The 19,857-nt window shown below is 41.7% G+C and overlaps 2 protein-coding genes across 7 annotated transcripts in view; one reads left to right on the top strand and one right to left on the bottom strand.

Annotated features, from left to right (window-relative positions):
- Nucleotides 1-6,221, top strand: part of LOC125451335 (calcium/calmodulin-dependent protein kinase type IV-like) — a 105,414-nt gene extending 99,193 nt beyond the window's left edge. For all 3 annotated transcript variants that reach the window (XM_048528352.2, XM_048528354.2, XM_048528353.2), the window contains 2 exons: nucleotides 1,337-1,489; nucleotides 4,325-6,221. In XM_048528352.2, coding sequence (XP_048384309.1) covers nucleotides 1,337-1,489; nucleotides 4,325-4,711 — 540 coding nt within the window. In that variant the 3' untranslated portion in view covers nucleotides 4,712-6,221. The remainder of the gene's footprint in view (nucleotides 1-1,336; nucleotides 1,490-4,324) is intronic.
- A 12,618-nt stretch (nucleotides 6,222-18,839) lies between these two features.
- Nucleotides 18,840-19,857, bottom strand: part of stard4 (StAR-related lipid transfer (START) domain containing 4) — a 35,238-nt gene continuing 34,220 nt past the window's right edge. For all 4 annotated transcript variants that reach the window (XM_048525539.2, XM_048525556.2, XM_048525522.2 and 1 more), the window contains one exon: nucleotides 18,840-19,349. In XM_048525539.2, the coding sequence (XP_048381496.1) occupies nucleotides 19,123-19,349 (227 nt within the window). In that variant the 3' untranslated portion in view covers nucleotides 18,840-19,122. The remainder of the gene's footprint in view (nucleotides 19,350-19,857) is intronic.

The following is a 19,857-nucleotide window of genomic DNA, read 5'->3' as shown; positions in this document are numbered from 1 at the left end:
TCTGACCCATAGGTGCAGTCTTGAACAGACCAGCATGCAGTCCAGAATACAGAGGGTGCTGACCAGAGGCATGTTATGGATCACAGCAAGCAATCAAGCAGCCTGCCTCTACCTTTCCTGAATTCACACGAGTAGCATCACATAGAAGTAATAGAAAACATAAAAGGAAAGAGGTTTAATACCACGAAGGGATTCATTTGGGTGCTTATTGTAGTATTACATTTTCATAAATGTTTTATGTCAAATGAAAGAATTGCTTATGTGTACTGTTCAGTGAAATCGTCTTTGTTTTGCTGTAACTCCAAGTGATCCTGGCCAGTTTCAGGTGAAGGGGTCAGCTTCAATGTGGAAAGGCTTGAATATGATTGCTGACTGGATGACTACAAGAAGGTAGTTGGACGGATTGAGATGGAAAGATTGTCAATTTCAGAAGAACATTATGAGAAGAAAATGTCTACAGGCTCCGAAAGCTCATCAGGATGTTTGACCAAGGATGCCAGATGCAGTCCAGCATCCTCTTGCACTACCTCCAGTCCTCTCTGCAGTCACTGCGGTGTGAAGCATCCAGCGGACCATAATAATTCTGGAATCCTTGGCATACTTCCTTTACCAGCAATACACATTGATTACAAAATCTGCTGCAGCAACTCACGCATGCTCCTTCGGCAACACCTTCCAAATCTGTGACCTGTATCTTAGAAGGGCAAGGGCAAGAGATGCATGTGAATACCATCACCTGCAAATTCCCTCCGATTCACCCATCAAACTGTCTTGGAACTATATTGTCATTCCTTCACTGGGTCAAAATCCTTTCTTCAACACTATGGGTGTCCTCATAACCCAAGGACTGCAGCATTTCAAGATAGCTCACAAATTCCCAAGATCTCAAAACGTTTTAATTTTTCTCAACATTTCTTTCTTCCTATAGTCTTCAAGCTGTTTAAACATATTACCTAATCAGTACTTTCTCATTTATCTCACCTTCTGTAATGCACTTTTCAGTCTGGTGGTGTATGTACAAAGGGGATTGACTTTTCAGCTAGGCATGTTTAAAACAAAATTGGGGCATCAAAATCTTCAGGAAGGTTGTCTGAAAATAATTAATTATATGAAACTCAATATTAAGTTATTCCCCTGGGAATTGCCACTTTAATGCTTGGCCATTACCTTTGTCCTTCATTTAACATTTTTGGTCTGATGGTATATAACATCTGACTGAAAAGGAAGACTACATAATGTATGGGTTGAAGTACTGGAGACATTTTCTAGTTTTTGATTGCAACAGTTGGTTGATGACTGAAAATGTTTTGTGTTCTGCGTCAAAACTTGTTTTCAGGTTAGAAAATTGATTCTTTTGGACCCTAAGAAACGTCTAACTACCTATCAGGCCCTGCAACACCCCTGGGTAATAGGAAAAGCTGCAAATTTCATACACATGGATAATGCACAAAAGAAACTTCTGGAATTCAATGCTCGTCGCAAACTAAAAGTAAGAATCAATATATCATAAAAGATAAATTTCATCCTACATTTCTCAGTTTTGTATCATCTGTAACCTTGAAATAATGTCTGCTGAAACTGGAAATCTCAAGAATCCAATTGGAACATGAGATGAAACCTAGGAATAGAAAGTTTGTGGAAGTGGTATCTGGAGCGGTCTTGAAGTGGCTGTTTCCATCCTATTTCTGATGTATATTAATTAACTTGATATCAAAACCTAATGTAAAAAAATCAAATTGGCTTTTATGAAAGAGCTCACATTTGCATTGTCCTTAGAATCTCCCAAAAAAGACTCACAAACAATGATACATTTTGAATTGCATGCACTGTTGTAATGTACAAAAAATTGCATTAAAATTTGCATACAACAAGGACACACAAACAACAAGAAGTTAAATGACCAAATATGTTGTAATGATATTGTACAAAGCATAAGTTGTTGACAAGATTCAGAAGATAAATAGTGTGATCTACCATCTATTTCCAGACTCTCAGCGATATGGACGACTCTTAACTCCCTCTGAAATGGCTGAAACGCACTTAGTTGCATCAGTTGCTATAAAGTCTAAAGAAAGAAAGCAAACTGGATGGATCATTTAACATCAACCAAGACACTAGATATGACAACAGAAAACTGTCCCATTGACCCTGCAAAGACCTCCTTATCAATATGTAGGGAGTTGTACCAAAATTAGCCCATATACTAATTAAGCGTCAGCCCGAAATAGCTGTAGTCAGCTGTAGTCATTCTTTTAAGATCCTGAATTGATTGACATGGTACATGTTGAAAGAATGTTTACCTATGTAGGAGAATCTACCACTATTTAAAACAATGGTTAGTCCATTTAAGAGACAGGTGAGGAAACCTTTTTTTCCTCGGCGGGTTGTGAGTTTTTGGAACACTTACTGGAAAAACTGTGGAAGCAGAGTTTTTAAACATTTTAAAGGTGGAGGTAAATGTATTTTTGATAAGCAATGGAATGAAATGTAATCTGGGGTAGATGGAAATGTAATCAGATTAGCGATTATCTTAGTAAATGGTGGAGCAGGTTCAAGAAGCCAAATGGCCTACTTGTACTCCTGGTTTGTTAGTTCATAATATTTACAAAGAGAAAAAATAAGTAATTATTACTTTCAATGGCCTTTTAATTATTAAGCTGAGATGTTAAACCCACTTCTCCAGCACAAACCTGCACTGAAGCTGCATTACTCTCATCATTTGTATAATCTAATTGATAGGAGACTAGTCCAATCATAGTTGTTGAGCAGCTTCAAGCAGCAAGTGCTACCTACCTGAAACCAACAACAAAGGGTGGCAAAAGTTATCTTGGAGGCTGCTGCTGCCCTACCTATTAAAGCAGGCAGCACCAGGGAACGACTGAGAGGTGGAATGAGGTCGTCTGTAGGCCATTCAGCCCCTCAAGCCCACTTCACCATTTAATAAGGTCATAGCTAATTTGATTGTCATCTCAAATCCATCTGCCCGACTACCCTGGTAATGTCTCACCCCTTACTTAAAAAGAATCTGTATTTCTCTGACTTAAAAACATGCAAATGCTCTGCCTCCACTTCCTTTACAGCAAGGGAATTCCAAAGTTCAAAACTTTCAAAGAGAATAAAAAACTAATCTCTGTTGTAAATGAGTACACCTTGATCTTTGAACAACGACTCCTAGTTCTAGATTCTCCCGTAATCTATCCTTTCAAGACCCCTCAATTTTTTGTGTTTCAGTCAAGTTGCCTCTTGCTGTGCGAAACTCCGGCAGACACAAGTCTGATCTGTTCAATGTTTTCCCGTAAGACAACCTGCTCATTCCACGTATTAGTCTTGTTATTTTTTAATGAACCATCTACAAGGCAGTTACAACTTTCCTTTGTTAAGCTGACAAGTACTGTGCACAGTACTACAGATGTGGTCTTACCAGTGTCCTATATGATTGAAGCATAATCTCCCTGAAGCACACCATTCAATACATCTTGTCAACATGAAAAAGACCCATTTCTACCGATTCTCTGCTTTCTGTTAGCTAGCAAATCTCCTGTCCATGCTAATATGCTAGGGCATACACCTTGAGCATTTACTTTCAGTCATAACCTTTGATGTGTTATTTAACTGGATGCCTTCTGGAAATACTTTCATGTTCATATTTTATCCTCAACAGCTGTTACCTACTCAGTAAACACCACTAGATTGTACAAAGGTGTTTGTTCAAACAAAACCATGTTGACCTTAACTTGAGGTTATCCAGGTACCTGTCTACAACATTTTTAACAATAACCTCTGACAGATATTCTATGACAGATGTTAAGCTAACTGGCCTGCAATTTCCTGTGTACTGACTCCCTTTTTGAATAAAGGAGTTAAATTCAGTTACTGGATAAAACTATTAAAATTATGTTTAGAAATAAGTGACTAACGTCTTAGCACTCTCTTTAAAGCTTGTTCCTAATATCCCTTCTCCCCTTTCCACCAGCCCTTCAAAATTCAAAACCATTCCAAAGGCATCAGGATCTTGAGATGTCTTCTGGTGTAACAACTTTCAAAGCTTGCCACACCAGTTTCCGAGCCCACAGGCCTGTGAAAATCCCAGACATCAACTTGATTTCTCTCTGCACAGATTCTGCCTGATCATGTATTTCCAGCTGAATATTTTTTCTTATTTCAGGTGTCAAGCATAAATGCTAAATCAGTTTCCCATTTTTACACATTAGTTTGTCAAATGTGGTGGAAGAACATTCCAGTGATTGCTGCGTCAGCTTGTATTACATATTTAATGTGTAGTTTTACAGTACCTCAAAAGGAATGAATGTTTTCTGCTCAACAGGCTGCTGTAAAAGCTGTGGTAGCATCTGGTCGCCTTGGAAATACAAATAGCCAGAACAACATTGAAAGTAGCAGCGCTGATCCCAATGGCTCATCTTACCAGCAGAACGAAGGAATGGAAAATGAAAATTTTCAAGACTTACATAGAACAGTGGAAGATGAAGTGAATCAAAACACTGGTCATGATAGTCCTGCTGATGCTGGTGATGCCAGTAAAGATGTCATCGCTCATACCAACACTGGTGATGCCAGCAGTGATGTCAGTGCTGATATTGACACTGGTGATGTCAGCCCTGATGCTGTCACCATGTTAGAATCACAGGAAAGGCCAAAAGAAACACTCCAAGAACAGGAGTTCCCTGATGATATAGAAAAGGTTGATGAATAGGGTGATGTACGTGAACTGGGAATTGTGTACAGTCCTTCACAGAAATGTTATCATAGAAAGAAGCAAAACCAACATTACAATTTATCTTTGAGTGTAGGTTTTTAAAAAAAGCAGTTTTACTGCTCCAGTTCTTTAAACTGTACGCTGTGCATGAGATGCCAGTGGTGTGGCTTTTGTGTTGATTTAATGACGGCTGTTAATTGGTGTACAGGCTTGTAATGATGGAAGTTCCACAATATTTTCTTGTATGCAATTTGCTTCAGCAGTTTGAATGGCTTATATAGTCTGAAGCCTGAATGGCTTGTATAGTCCAAAAGGTTAGTTAAGTTGCATAAACTTGCAGCTGAATTTTAGTCCCTTATTAGCTTGATGATTTCATTTAAATTTGTCTATTTTCTATTTACGTATAAAGTTGTGCTGATGCCAATCAGTACAGTATTCATTAAATTAATTTCTTCACTGTTGCATTCGCTATTTATTTTTCTTATTAAGATTTAAAATAGTTTAAAACCATTTTAGTTATAGTTTAGCGCTATAGCTTTTCTCATCCATAGACATTTAAAGAGAAAACTTTAAGGACGTTTGAGCTATTTAAACTGTTTAATTTGAATAATACAGTGCATCATTCCATATCAACAATGCGTATAATGTAAAAGAACAGAAGCACTGGTAGTTTACTGATGGTTTACAATGGAAAAAGTTGGTGGCATCGTGGCTCAGTGGTTAGCACTGCTGCTTCACAACGCCAGGGACTGGGGTTTGGTTCCACCCTCAGGCTGTGTGGAGTTTGCATGGGTTTCCTCTGGGTGTTCCAGTTTCCTCCAACAGTCCAAAGATGTGCAGGCTGGGTGGATTGGCCATGCTAAATTGTCCATAGTGTTCAGGGATGTGTAGATTAGGTAGGTTATAGTGGGATGGCTCTGGGTGGGATGCTTTGAGGGTCAGTGTGGACTTATTGGGCCAAAGGTCCTGTTTCCACACTGTAGGGGTTCTATGAGTTCTATAGCTGTCAAAAGACCAAACTGCTAATTGGACAAAGTGGTTTCCTAATGTTAATACTGGAAATTACATTAAACTAATAAAAATAGCATAACTCACTTGCGACAGGCCACACACAAATGTAAGTGTTGTGTGGGATATTTTTCTATATTTATTTAATGGGTGATAATCTTTGTGTTTTCAGATCGTATTGATATTTTGCTTTTTCACTTTCTCAGAATTATTAATGTGAATGGAATCAAACTGGAAATATATTCGTCATATTCTTCTGAATACAAAATCTGTTGAGTGTCTTGTTCAGTATTTGTAATGCATGCTACGCAGAATAAAATGCTAGAATATTTTTTAACATACTGGCATGCAGAATAGGTACACTATATAATACATGGTTAAAAAAATCAAGAACAGTTTTTCCTACCCAGTTCCAATCACAAAGTTTATTTGTATTTCTATTCGTGGTCAAAGTGTTGCATTCAAGAGTTATGTTAATGATTAAATGTACTGCCTGAGATCATGCCTGTTATTTGATTTTTGTTTCACAATTTGGGAAAATTGTTTCTGTTCATACTAAAAGCTTCGTGACATCACATAATAGTTTTAACTCAAGGGTTTTGTGATAAAATGACCTTTACAAAAACCTCTACCTGTAGAACATTTCCAAAGCAATTCCAGCATTAAATGAGACACTTAATAGAATTATATTTTTCAATATTTTATGGTGGATATTTTTGATCATTGGAAGAAGTTGGAAAATTCAAAATTATTTCACCTAACAATAAAAAGTCATTGTGAAAGCTGGATATTCCATTGAAGAAGAAGAGAAATTAAGTTTCCCTGATTTTTGGGTGCAAATTGAAATTTGTGCATGTCCATTTGTATCAAAGAAGTAAAATTTATGAAACCACCTTATCTACATGATTGTAGTAAGAGCTCATGTGCCTTCAATACTAGCTGCATGTCAATGTTTCCAGCACAGCAAGGTCTGTGCACAGCAGGAGGCCCAGCGGTGGGGTTTGTGGACCATGTGGTACACACAGTCTGTTCTTCTTAACTGTAAACAGCTTTTAAAGGTAAAAAAAATTATTGCAATAGTATAAATTCTTGCAGACTAATCACCAGGGCAGACAGAGAGGATGAAAAGCTTGATGTATTAGTAGTGCGCTTTGGCAAAAAAGATAGGGACAAAGAGAGCAGGTGAGAGATTATTGCAGTGATCAGGAGATCCTCAGGTACTACCCTCGTGAATGTGGCCAAAATGGAGAGTCTAGACCTCTGTATCTGGTTGCATAGTGACATTAAAGGTCTAATGAATTGGCATGGACTACTGCAGACTATGTAGGGTAGGAACAAGTACATTGTTCTTAGGCTTGGCACCCAATCCACCACCTTCAATTTTATATATCTTAACTATTGATGCAGTATAACAATGGTGTGAATCATTTACATGACACACGCAGAAATTCACTAAGGCTCCCATGATAGCACCTTTCAAACCTGTGACCTCTATCAGCTGGAAGAACAAGGGCAGTAGGTGTATGGGAACTACAGCACCTGAAGATGCCCCTCCAAGCACACACCAGTCTAATTTAGAAATATATCCAGGTCCTTCATTGCAACTAAATGAAAATCTTGGAACACTCTACGAAAAAGTACTGTAAGTGCTGCACCAGATGGACTGCAATTGTTAAAAAGGCAGCTGACCGCCACCCTAACATAATTGATATTGGGTAAAGCGGAGTAGCAGATAGACAGGATAGTGAAGAAGGCATTTGGTGTGCTTGCTTTTATTGGTCAGTGCATTGATAAAGCAGTTGGGAGGTCATGTTGTGGCTGTGCAGGACATTGGTTGGGCCACTTTTAGAATACTGTGTTCAGTTCTGGCCTCCTTGTTATAGGAAGGATGTTAAAGTTGAATGGGTTCAGAAAAAACTTACAAAACTATTTCCAGGTTTGGAGAGTTTGAGCCATAAGGAGAGGCCGAATAGGCTGGGATCATGTTCTGTGGAATGTCAGAGGCTAAGGGGTGACCTTATAGAGGTTTATAAAATCATGAAGGGCATAGATAGGGTGAATAGTCAAGGTCTTTTCTGCAAGGTAGGGGGTTTCCAAAACCAGAGGGCATAGGTTTAAGGTGAGAGGAGAAAGATTTAAAAGGGACCTACGGGGCAACATTTTCATGCATAGGATTATACGTGTATGGAATGAACTACCAGAGGAAGTGGTGGAGGCTGTTACACTTACATCATTTAAAAGGCATCTGATAGGAATAGGAATAGGAAGGGTTTGGAGGGGTAAGGGTCAAATGTTGGCAAATCGGACTAGATTAATTTAGGCTATCTGTTTGGGGCATGGACAGGCTGGAGGAAAGGGTCTGTTTCCATGGTGTACATGTCTATGACCCTAATAAATGTTGGCCTTGCCAGCAATGGTCGGTCTGAAGAAAGACTATTTTCTTAAAAAGGAGCTACTCTAGATGGGTGCACAACATTCTTATCTCTGGTGCGATTAAGATTTTCCATTTTTAATTTTAACTGATGGTATTTAAAAGGGCAAAGAAGATGAAGACACGTGCAAGCTCTATGGTCAACACTGGAGCTATTCAACAGGACACAAATAACAGCCTGTTACTGCATGCAGCTATTCAGGGTGTTAGCTTGGAAATTTGGCAAGGCAATTAGTCTAATTTGCAGTTCACATTTAACTACAATTTACTGTTAATCTTTATTTCAGTCTTAGAGGTGAATAAGTTCCCAACTGGAGAGGCAGTTACAATTTGTTAATCAGGAGCTAGGCTGACCTAACAAAAACAGAAGTTGCTGGAAAACCTCAGCAGGTTTGGCAGCATCTGTGAAGAGAAAATCAGAGTTAATGTTTTCGGGTCTGGTGACCCTTCCTCAGAACCGTTCTGAGGAAAGGCCATCGGACCAGAAAACATTAACTCTGATTTTCTCTTCACAGATGCTGCCAAACCCGCTGAGGTTTTCCAGCAACTTCTGTTTTGTTCCTGATTTATAGCATCTACAGTTCTTTTGGTTTTTTGCTAGTTTGACCTAGTTTTATTCTAGCCAGCAGTGTTAAATTCTCTGTAGAATTTCAGCAAGTAAAATTCGGGTGGTTTTGCAAAATACACGAAGTCAGCAGCAAAGAGATGCTTATCTTGTGTGGCTAGGCACAGAGTACAGGCTTTGGAATTTAATTAGTGCTGTCAGAGAGGTGGTCCAGTCTGAGTAACTGATGGATTAGTAATAAAAAGTAACAAGTGAATAACTGGTGAGAGTTTCAGAACTTCAGAAGCTTCAAAAAAGCACAAGAAAACAGAGAGAGCTATCTTGTATTTCTTCTGGACTGTTGCTGGAAAAGTGTGGTTTCACAGGGAAATGGTTAATTGGCTGGCTAGTGAGCGTTTCACTTGTTTTCTTTGATATCTGAAGAAAATGCACTGCAGTCACACTTAACAAATGCTTAACTCGGAGGAAGTCCCACACTGGTCGACAGCTCCAATATTCCCAATCCCGGTGACACCAAAGCTTGGGAGTGGATGCTGCCAGAATTGCATCCAGCCCCAGGATGCATGTGCCAATGGATCCCAGAACCAAGGTATGTTGGAGCATTAGGCCATGAGTGCTTGTACATCCTAGGAAAAGGGTTGGGAGTTGGGGTTGGGGATTGGGTCGGTGGGGTAGCAAAGGAGTGAGTTTTAAAGTTCAGTTATGGAGGAAGGAGTCTGAAGTGCAAAAGATACTCTCCAAAGTTAGTACTGCCCATCTTTTAAAAATCTTATTTGAAAAAAGGCTTGACCATGCAGGTACAATAATGTTAGACCATAAGATATAGGAGCAGAATTAGGCCATAGAGCCGATTGAGTCTGCTCCACCATTTGATCATGGCTGCAATGTTTCTCAACCCATTCTTCTGTCTTCTCCTTTTGCTAACCAAGAACCCATTTGTCCCTGTCTTAAATACACTCAATGACTTGCACTCCCCAGCCTTTACAGCAACGAGTTCCACATATTAACCACACTCCGGCTGAAGAAATTCATGCACATCTCATTTCAAAAGGGTAATCCTTGACTCTGAGGCTGTGTCCACAGACCCAGTCTCTCCTACTAGTGGAAACATCCTCTCCATGTCCACTGTAACCAGGTCCCTCAGCATTCTGTAAGTTTCAATGAGATTCCCCATGACCCCATCCTTCTAAATGCCATCAAGTACAGATCCAGAAGGCTCAATCATTCCTCATATGACAAACCCTTCATCCCCAGGATCATTCTTGTGAACCTTTGGGCTCCGTCCAATGCCAGCATTCCTTAGATGCAGGGCCCTAAATTGCTCATAATATTCCAAATGCAATCTGACCAGTGCTGTTTACAGACTCAGCAGCACATCTCTGCTCATGTATTCTAGCCCTCTTGAAATGAATGATAACATTGCATTTGCCTTTGTATTTGACAACTGTACCCACATGTTAGTCTTGACAGAATCCTTAAGTAGGACTCCTATGTCTCGTTGTGCCTCAGATTTCCAAATCCTATCCCCACTTACAAAATAGTCTATCTCGCTATTCTTCGCATCGAAATGCATATTCTTACAATTTCTCTCTGCCACTTATTTGCCTAATCTCCTTTATCCAAGTCTTTCTGCAGCCTCCCTGCTTTCTCAATATTACCTTTCCCCCTAGCTATCAGTGAGACACCTGCAAATTTAGCAACAATGCTGTCAGTTCCTTTGTCCAGATCGTTAATGTATAACATGAATGGGTGTGGTCCCAACACTGACCCTGTGAAACTCCACTAGTAACCAGCTACCATCCTGAAAAAGTTCCTATTGTCTCCACTGTGCCTTCTGCCAGCCAAACAATCATCTATCCATGCCAGTACCTTGCCCCTAATACCATGATTTCTTATCCTATTTTGCAGTGTCCTGTGTGTCACCTTGTCAAAAGCCTTGTGGAAACTTAAATAGATCACGTACATTGGGTCTCTTTTGTCTAGCTTGCTTGTTACCTCCTCGAAGAATTCTAACAGATTTGTCAGGCATGACCTCCCCTTGATGAAGCCATGCTGATTCAGCCCTGGTTTACCATGCACTTCCAAGCACTCCACAATCTCTTCCTTAATGATGGGACTCTAAAATCTTACCAACGATGAATGTCAGACTAACATGCCTATAATTTCCCATCTACTGCCTCCCTCCCTTCTTAAACAGGAATGTTACATTAGCCATTTTCCAGTCATCTAAGACCCACCCTGACTCCAGTGATTTCTGAAAGACCACATTCAATATCTCCACAATCATCTCAGCTTTCCCCTTCAGAATTGTCGGTGCAGTCCATCTGGTCCAAGTGATTTATCCACCTTCATTTGCCTAGCATTTTCTTCTTAGTGACTGCCACTAAATTCACTTCTGTCCACAATTCTCTTGAAAGTTCTGGTATACTTTTCTGTCTTGGACCATGAAGACTGATGCAAAATATCTGTTCAATTCCTCCACCATTTCTTTGTTCCCTTCTACTACTCTATTCTCATTTTCCAGCAGTGCAATTTCAACAGTTGCCTCTTTTATTTATATATATCTAAAAAAACTCCGTTTTCTTATATTACTAGCTCGTTTACCCTCATATTTCATTTTCACCCTGCCTATTGCTTTTTTTAAAATTTGCCCTTTGCTCGTTTTTACAGGTTTCCCAATCTTCAGGCTTCCTAATAATCTTCACCACGTTATATGCTTTCAATTTAATGCTATCTCTGACTCAGCCATGGATGCCTCAACCTCCCCTTAGTATGTTTCTTCTTCCTTGGGTTGGATTTCTGCTGTGCCTCCCAAATTACCCCCAGAAACACTTGCCATTGTTGCTCCACCATCTTCCTTGCTGGGCTTCCCTTAGAATCAACTCTGGCAGGCATCTGCCTATTTTGGCATCCACCCAACTATCACCATAGTCGCTAAAGATGTGGGTAGAAATTGATGGCTTTTTTTATTTTACATGTTCCCTTGCCCAAAGCACACTCTGCAGAGCCATTTAAAATCTGGCCAAATGTCTCAGTGGTGCAGTGCAAACTCAGATAGTTACTACCATGTAGACTCAGACTGATGCCACTTGAATGTTGATTTCATTGCACAAAAATATATGCGGTCCATCCAGTAGATTATTGGGATGCTGATGTGCCACCTCATGAGACTGGCATTGTTACCCTGGAGAAACAAACCCTCTGTCATCTCTCAAGGATACTGCATTCATTTTCCACAGCTGCCACTCTTGCCAACATCCTTTCTAGTTCTCCTTGACCAGCCAGCTCAGACTGTGGTTACCAATTCTGGGACGATATAACCTAAAGTACATGGTATTTTCTTGCAACTTCATTCACGGTGAACATCCCTTCCATCAGCTATTCTGCAATTATTGAGATAGCTCTACATAGGAGTAGTGATAATGGGAACTGCAGATGCTGGAGAATCCAAGATAATAAAATGTGAGGCTGGATGAACACAGCAGGCCCAGCAGCATCTCAGGAGCACAAAAGCTGACGTTTCGGGCCTAGACCCTTCATCATGATATTTTGCATCAGTCTTCATGATGAAGGGTCTAGGCCCGAAACGTCAGCTTTTGTGCTCCTGAGATGCTGCTGGGCCTGCTGTGTTCATCCAGCCCCACATTTTATTGTCTACATAGGAGTATATGGACATGCAAGACATCTATTAGACAGGCAATGAATGAACGCATGAAAATGAATTGTCCATTGAAGTTTGAATAATTTGATGAGTTGCTGATTGAAGGTATTTTGTGAAGGTTTTTTTTAATTGATTCTTATCGTGGAATGTTGCGCAAGCGGAAATTGTGAAATGAATGCGATGTTGGCCAGTGTTGTGTCCATGCTGAGATGGAGTTGTTGAAATGGAAAGAAACCTCTCTTAATTTGCTCGTGCATATTCCATCCACTTACATGGGATCCAGGATATATCCTTCTTTGTCTCTCCCCAAATATGCTTCCTCCTCACAGAACTTCAGTACCCCCCCACCCCCATTTACCTTCTCTGTTCATTACCTTGGTCCTATTGCAGACCACAAGGCACTGAACAATAATTTGTGAAATGGCTTTGATTTGGCGCAAGTCCCAATTTTATCTTTCAACACCATTCGTAATCTTTGATGAGAAATGCACGGATTTGTGGTCAGCAGCTGTGTGGTCCTAAACTAGAATCCTGACATCACAGCAGCTGTGTAATATTTGTGTAATAGTTGCTTTCTAATATCATAGATTCAAAGCCGCTGCATATCCCAATTCTGCTGCAATGCCACATAAACCTCACAGAAAAAGGCCAGCAAACAATTGCTTTCCAAGAAGAGGCAGTAGACTCCATACTGATTGGATTTCTAGGCCCTAGACTTTAACCTATTTATTAGATCACTTACAGAGTTACCTCTAGTCTAACTGTAAATTAATCTCACCAATTATAGCAATAAAATCACAACAAAAAAAAAACAGAAGTAGGCCATTCGGCCTCGAGCCTGCTCCAACATTCATGACGATCATGGCTGGTCCAATACTCCTCAGATTGACTTTCCTACCCATTACCATAACCCATAACTTCTGATTAGGTATTGGTACCTAGGGTAAATTGCAAGCAAACCTGTTGACACTGGTTGACCGAAAAATAACAGATAAGCCTTTATCAACCCCACTATTCATTTGGTCTGTCATTCGCCCCTAATTATTAAGTAACTGGATGTTCAATGTCTAAATTTAAGTGCTGCAAATTTTGACCACAAAATTAATAAATAATTTATATGTTGTGGCTTTAATGTTTGAGTTTAATCTTAGGTCAAGCAAGAAAATGCAAATTAATTAATTCATTAGCTTGTGCATAGCTTTAGTGGACGCACTGCAAATGCTAATATCAGAGTTCAACAGGCCAAATTTATCCATCATTCACTCCTATACTGATAACTGATTAACAAATTCCAAATGAATGCTTAACAAGTTGAGATGAGGGAAGGATATGTCAAGTGGTCCCTATTAATTTTTTTTCCAGTATATCTACCAGAATGTCTGATTAGATTCATCACTGCTAACCATTTCTTAAAATGGAGTAAAAATTCAAGAAAAGTTTTCTTCTTACAGTACATAATTACTTAATACCATTGGATCAGGATGAAATAGTTTCACATAAAGATATATTGTGTTTTATAATGCTATGCATGACAATGGTTGATTATAATGTATGAAATCTGATAGAAAAGTGAGAGAAAATGTACTATTCTGCTGGTTTTCATTAAAAGTATTTTGTTGTGGACTGTTGTAAGATGACAATGTAATAACATTTCAGTAATAACAGCTGTCTGGATATCTAACAAAGTGCTCTTTATCATTAATATTTGGGCATCAAGTATGTAGAAAATTCTTTCAGGCTTGTAATTTTCTTTCTGATTTGGACTCAAGTTCTTTTTATTCATTAAGTGGATGTGGACATCACTGTCGACACTAGCATTTATTGCCGATTCCTGGTTGCCCTTCAGATGGTGGTGAGCTGCCTTCTTAAACCACTGCAGTTCATTTGATGTAGGTAGACAAGGACAACAGTAGATAGCAGCTCCAAGACTTTTGAATAGTACACTGGAGGCCTTGGTCAAGGAGGTGTAGTGGAGCAGTAATGTCATCTCTCAGGAGACCCTCCAGACAACATTCAGAAGATAATGGGAACTGCAGATGCTGGAAAATCCGAGACAACAAAGTGTGAGGCTGGATGAACACAGCAGGCCAAGCAGCATCTTAGGAGCAGGAAAGCTGACGTTTTGAGCCTAGACCCTTCATCAGAGAGGGGGGAGGGGAAGGGGGATCTGAAATAAATAGGGAGAGAGGGTTGGCGGATTGAAGATGGATAGAGATGAAGATAGGTGGAGAGGAGACAGACAAGTTAAAGAGGCGGGGATGGAGCCAGTAAATGTGAGTGTATTGAGGAGGTAGGTAGGAGATAGGACAGTTCAGGGAGGACGGACGGGTCGGGATGAGGTTCGTAGGTAGGAAATGGGGGTGCCGCTTGAGGTGGGAGGATGGGATAGGTGAGAGGAAGAACAAGTTAGGGAGGTGGGGATGAGCTGGGCTGGTTTTGGGATGCAGTGGGGGGAGGGGAGGTGTTGAAGCTTGTGAAGTCCACATTGATACCATTGGGCTGCAGGGTTCCCAAGCAGAATATCAGTTGCTGTTCCTGCAGCCTTCGGGTGGCATCGTTTTGGCACTGCAGGAGGCCCAGGATGGACATGTCATCTAAGGGATGGGAGGGGGAGTTGAAACGCGACTGGGAGGTGCAGCTGTTTATTGTCAACCGAGCATAGGGTGTTCTGTAAATCGGTCCCCAAGCCTCCGCTTGGTTTCCCCGATGTACAGGAGGCCACAACGGGTACAGCAGATGCAGTATACCACATTAGCGGATGTGCAAGTGAACCTCTGCTTGATGTGGAATGTCTTCTTGGCGCCTGGGATGGGGGTGAGGGAGGAGGTGTGGGGGTCCTTGTAAAATGAGGACATCTGGGATGTACGGGAGTGGAATGCCTCATCCTGGGAGCAGATGCGGCGGAGCCGAAGGAATTGGCAATAGGGAATAGCATTTTTGTAGGAAGGTGGGTGGGAGGAGGTGTATTCTAGGTAGCTGTGGGAGTCGGTGGGCTTGAAATGGATAATTGGTTTCGGGGTCGTTGCCCGAGATGGAGACAAAGAGGTCCAGGTGAACATAAGGTTGGGGTGGAAGGTGTTGGTGAAGTGGATGAACTGTTCGAGCTCCTCTTGGGAGCACGAGGCAGCGGCAATACAGTCATCGATGTAACGGAGGAAGAGGTGGGGTTTAGGGCCAGTTTAGGTGCGAAAGAGGGACTGTCCCACATAACCTACAAAGAGGCAGGCATAGCTTGAGCCCATGCCTATGGCCACCCCCTTTGTCTGAAGGAAGTGGGAGGAATTGAAAGAGAAGTTGTTGAGGGCAAGGACGAGTTCGGCTAAGTGGACGAGGGTGTCAGTGGAGGGGGACTGGTGAGGTCTCTGGGACAGGAGGAAGTGGAGGACCTTTAGGCCATCTGCATGAGGAATACAAGTGTATAGGGACTGGACATTCACAGTAAAAATGAGGTGGTGGGGACCAGGGAATTGGAAGTTCTGGAGGCGGTGGAGGGCGTGGGTCATGTCACGGATGTAGGTAGGGAGTTCCTGGACCAAGGGGGAGCAAACGGAGTCCAGATAAGTGGAGATGAGTTTGGTGGGGCAGGAGCAGGCAGATACGATGGGTCGACCAGAGCAGGCAAGTTTGTGGATTTGGGAAGGAGATAGAAGCAGGCGGTGCGGGGTTGGGGAATGACGAGGTTGGATGCTGTGGGTGGGAGGTCATCTGAGGTGATGAAGTTGTGGATGGTTTGGGAGATGATGGTTTGATGCTTGGGGGGTAGAATCATGATCCAGGGGGCTGTAGGAGGTGGTGTCGGAGAGTTGGTGTCTGGTCTCAGCAATGTAGAGGTCAGTGCGCCATACTACAATTGCGCCTCCCTTGTCCGTGGGTTTTATGGTGAGGTTGGGATTGGAGTGGAGGAAGTGGAGGGCTGCACGTTCTGCAGGGGAGAGGTTGGACTGGGTGAGAGGGGTGGAGACGTTGAGGTGATTGCTATCTCGACAGCAGTTGGAGATGAAGAGGTTGAGGGAGCGGAGAGGCCTTGGCTGGTGTCCAGGAGGAGGGCTTGTGTTGGAGGCAGGAGAAGGGGTCAGCATAGGGAGGGTTAGGCTCACGGTTAAAGAAGTAAGCGGGGAGACGGAGGCGGCGGAAAAACTGCTCGATGTCCAAACGTGACTGGTATTCGTTGATGTGTGGGTGTAGGGGGTCAAAGGTGAGCCCCTTACTGAGATGTCCTCATTTTCCAAGGACTGCAACTTCCGCCCCCCACCCCTGCAGTGGTCAAGAATGCCCTCGACCATGTCTCCCGCATTTTCCCGCAACTCATCCCTCACACCCCGTCCCTGCAATAACAACCAAGAGAAACTCCCCTCGTCCTCATATACCTCTCCACCAACTTCTGGATCCGACACATCATCCTCCGACACTTCCGCCATCCACAATCTGACCCCACCGCCAGAGATATTTTTCCCTCCCCACCCTTGTCTGGTTTCCAGAGGGTCCACTCTCTCCGTGACTCCCTTGTCCACTCCACACTCCCCTCCAGCCCCACCACACCCGGCACGTTACCCTGCAACCACAGGAAGTGCTAAAGCTGCCCCCACACCTCCTCCCTCACCCCCATCCCAGGCCCCAAGCAGAGGCTTGGGGACCGCTTTGCAGAACACCTACGCTCGGTTCACAATAAACAGCTGCACCTCCCAGTCGCGAACCATTTCAACTCCCCCTCCCATTCCTCAGACGGCATGTCCATTCTGGGCCTCCTGCAGTGCCACAGCGATGCCACCCGAAGTTGCAGGAACAGCAACTCATATTCCGCTTAGGAACCCTGCAGCCCAATGGTATCAATATGGATTTCACAAGCTTCAAAATCTATGCTCCCCACCACTGCATCCCAAAACCAGCCCAGCTTGTCCCTGCCTCCCTAACCTGTTCTTCCTCTCACCTATCCCCTCCTCCCACCTCACTCCCATTTCCTACCTACTAACCTCATCCCACCCTCGTGTCCTGTGCGTCCTCCCTGGACTGACCTATCTCCTCCCTACCTCCTCACCCACACTCACCTTTACTGGCTCCATCCCCACCTCTTTAACTTGTCTGTCTCCTATTCACCTATCTTCTTCTCTATCTTCAATCCGCCAACCCTCTCTCCCTATTTATTTCAGAACCCTCTTCCCCTCCCCCATTTCTGATGAAATGTCTAGGCCCTTTCCTGCTCTTAAGATGCTGCTTGGCCTGCTGTGTTCACCCAGCTCCACACCTTGTTATCTCACATACAGAAAATATTGGAAGCAGGTGACTGTGGTAAACTGTAGCAAGAGTCAAGCTCTTAGGACCCAGAAACAATGATTCAAGATGTTTGGTGATCTTACTACTATGACTATGATTAATAAATACATCTTCAAATGCCTTCATGAGCCTCTCAATGCCGAAAATTGAATCATTCACCTACCTATATTATCCATCAACCGATATTCATACCTAATACTTCACAAGTTCACTTCATCTCCTACAGTATGAAGAGCAGCTGTTCAGCCAATGAGTCTGCTCTGACTTTCCAAACAGCATCCCACCTAAACTTTGCCCACTAGCCCTGTCCCATAAATCTGCACCTAGCCTGCACATCCATGGACATTACAGACAATTTAACATAGCCAATCCACCTAACCTTTGGTCTGTGGGAGGAAACTGCAGCACCTGGGTGAGACCCATGCAGATGTAGGGAAGAACATGCAAACTCCTCACAGATAGTCACCTGAGGTTGGGATTGAACCTGGGTCCCTGGCACTGAGAGACAGCAAGGCTAACCACCAAGCCCCTGCGCAGCCCCCTTCCCTGAACACTTGCCCCAAATACAGTATCTTACCAAGAGACTTTTCATCCCTGTTTTGTGCTGCTTCAGCTTATTTTCCATTATGCTATAGGTCAAGGGCATTGCAAGATCTACATTCATGTGTGAAAGTAAATGGTGCAAATTCCTTTATGGTAGAACAAAGTTCTGCAACAGACAGCACAACATTCCTTATGTTCGGCAGTTTCTCTTAACTCCGTAAGCCACCAAAAAATGTTTATAATCACATTAGGAGCTAGTGGGAATTAATCAGCAAACCATTTGAAAGTTGTTGATTGATTTAAATAATGCTGAGGGGAGGTCTTTTCTGCTACTGAAAGTATTCTAGTATGTGAGGATAATATAGGATGTTAGCTGGACTGTTGAGCTCAAAATTATTTTGCTGACAGTAAATCAGCGTTACATGCTGACTGATATCATGATTTGCCAATCCTGCCTAATTTCTGTGGACCTTCTCTCCATGTGCACAGTAAGACCCTGGTTAAAAGGATGTCTGCTACAACCAGCACTAGAAGTTTGTATTCGTGTTGTGGATATTTTGAAGACAAGCTGGCACTTGCAATGTCAAAAATATAGGTGCTTTTGCATTTGAAATTTTTGGCCTTCAGTTCAAACAGATTTTCCTAATTTGTTGAATTACAATATTTTACTCTTTGAATTTCAAATAATGTAAGTTGAAATATATTAAGTACATCATGATGATCAGAATTTAAATTGAATATCTAAAAAGTTACTAATCTCATTATAATTGATATTGTAATATTGCTTTTACACATTAAAAAAGTACATTAAATGCTGAAATACTAAGTATGGCCACATATTGCACTTATCAACTGAGCTCTGCAGCACAGTACAAAGGAATTTATGTCAAGAAATTATATACAAAAATAATTATTATTTTCATTTAAATCTAAGTTTTCAAAGCATTCCGGAGTTCATTGTAGAAGTTGACTAATGAATTTGACATTGCAGAGTCCACTGCAGCCTGAGGCAGCATTCCTCGTAAATCAGTCTGAATAAAGCCAGTCAAGAGGCTGCAGTCAGGTTCATTCTTCAAAGGAATGCAAAACCATCCACATGGGTGATTAAATCCACGAACAAAATTAGTTTGTTCCTTCCCATATTCAACACTGACTCCTGTGTTGAGTTATCAAAAAGATTGTCAATTAATACAATTTGACATTTCAGAACATTACTTTCCAAAATAATTAAATGCCTTTTCAAGACTATCATAATGTACTGAAAACATTCCGCTTACCATAAAGTCACACAGCTAGGAAATAATGCTAAAATTTTGCTTTTAATGATATTTTAAAAAAAACACTATTTCAGTTACAAGTATCAGGTAGGCCCACATAAGCTGCGTTGGAAAATTCTGGAATCTTATTGAGGAAGATATGGCAGGAGACATTGAAAATCTTAACGTAATTAGACAGTGTCAATTAGTGTCAGTTCTCTGGAAAGTAAATCAAGTTGAAATAGTGGCTAGAGTTTTTTTTGCGGAAGAAACAAGTTAGGAAAGATGATGAAAGACCTTTGGACATACTGTACTCAGAATTTCCAAAGGCATTTGACAAAGTTCCATTCCAAAGTTCACTGTGCAAGAGCAAGCTCATGTTGTTGAGTGGATAGAGGATCATTTAGC

The sequence above is a fragment of the Stegostoma tigrinum genome, chromosome 3 (genome assembly GCF_030684315.1).
Source record: "Stegostoma tigrinum isolate sSteTig4 chromosome 3, sSteTig4.hap1, whole genome shotgun sequence".
In the NCBI taxonomy this organism is placed as follows: Eukaryota; Metazoa; Chordata; class Chondrichthyes; order Orectolobiformes; family Stegostomatidae; genus Stegostoma; species Stegostoma tigrinum.
The sequence above is the reverse complement of the archived record's forward strand: the minus strand, read 5'-3'. Positions and strand labels throughout refer to the sequence as shown.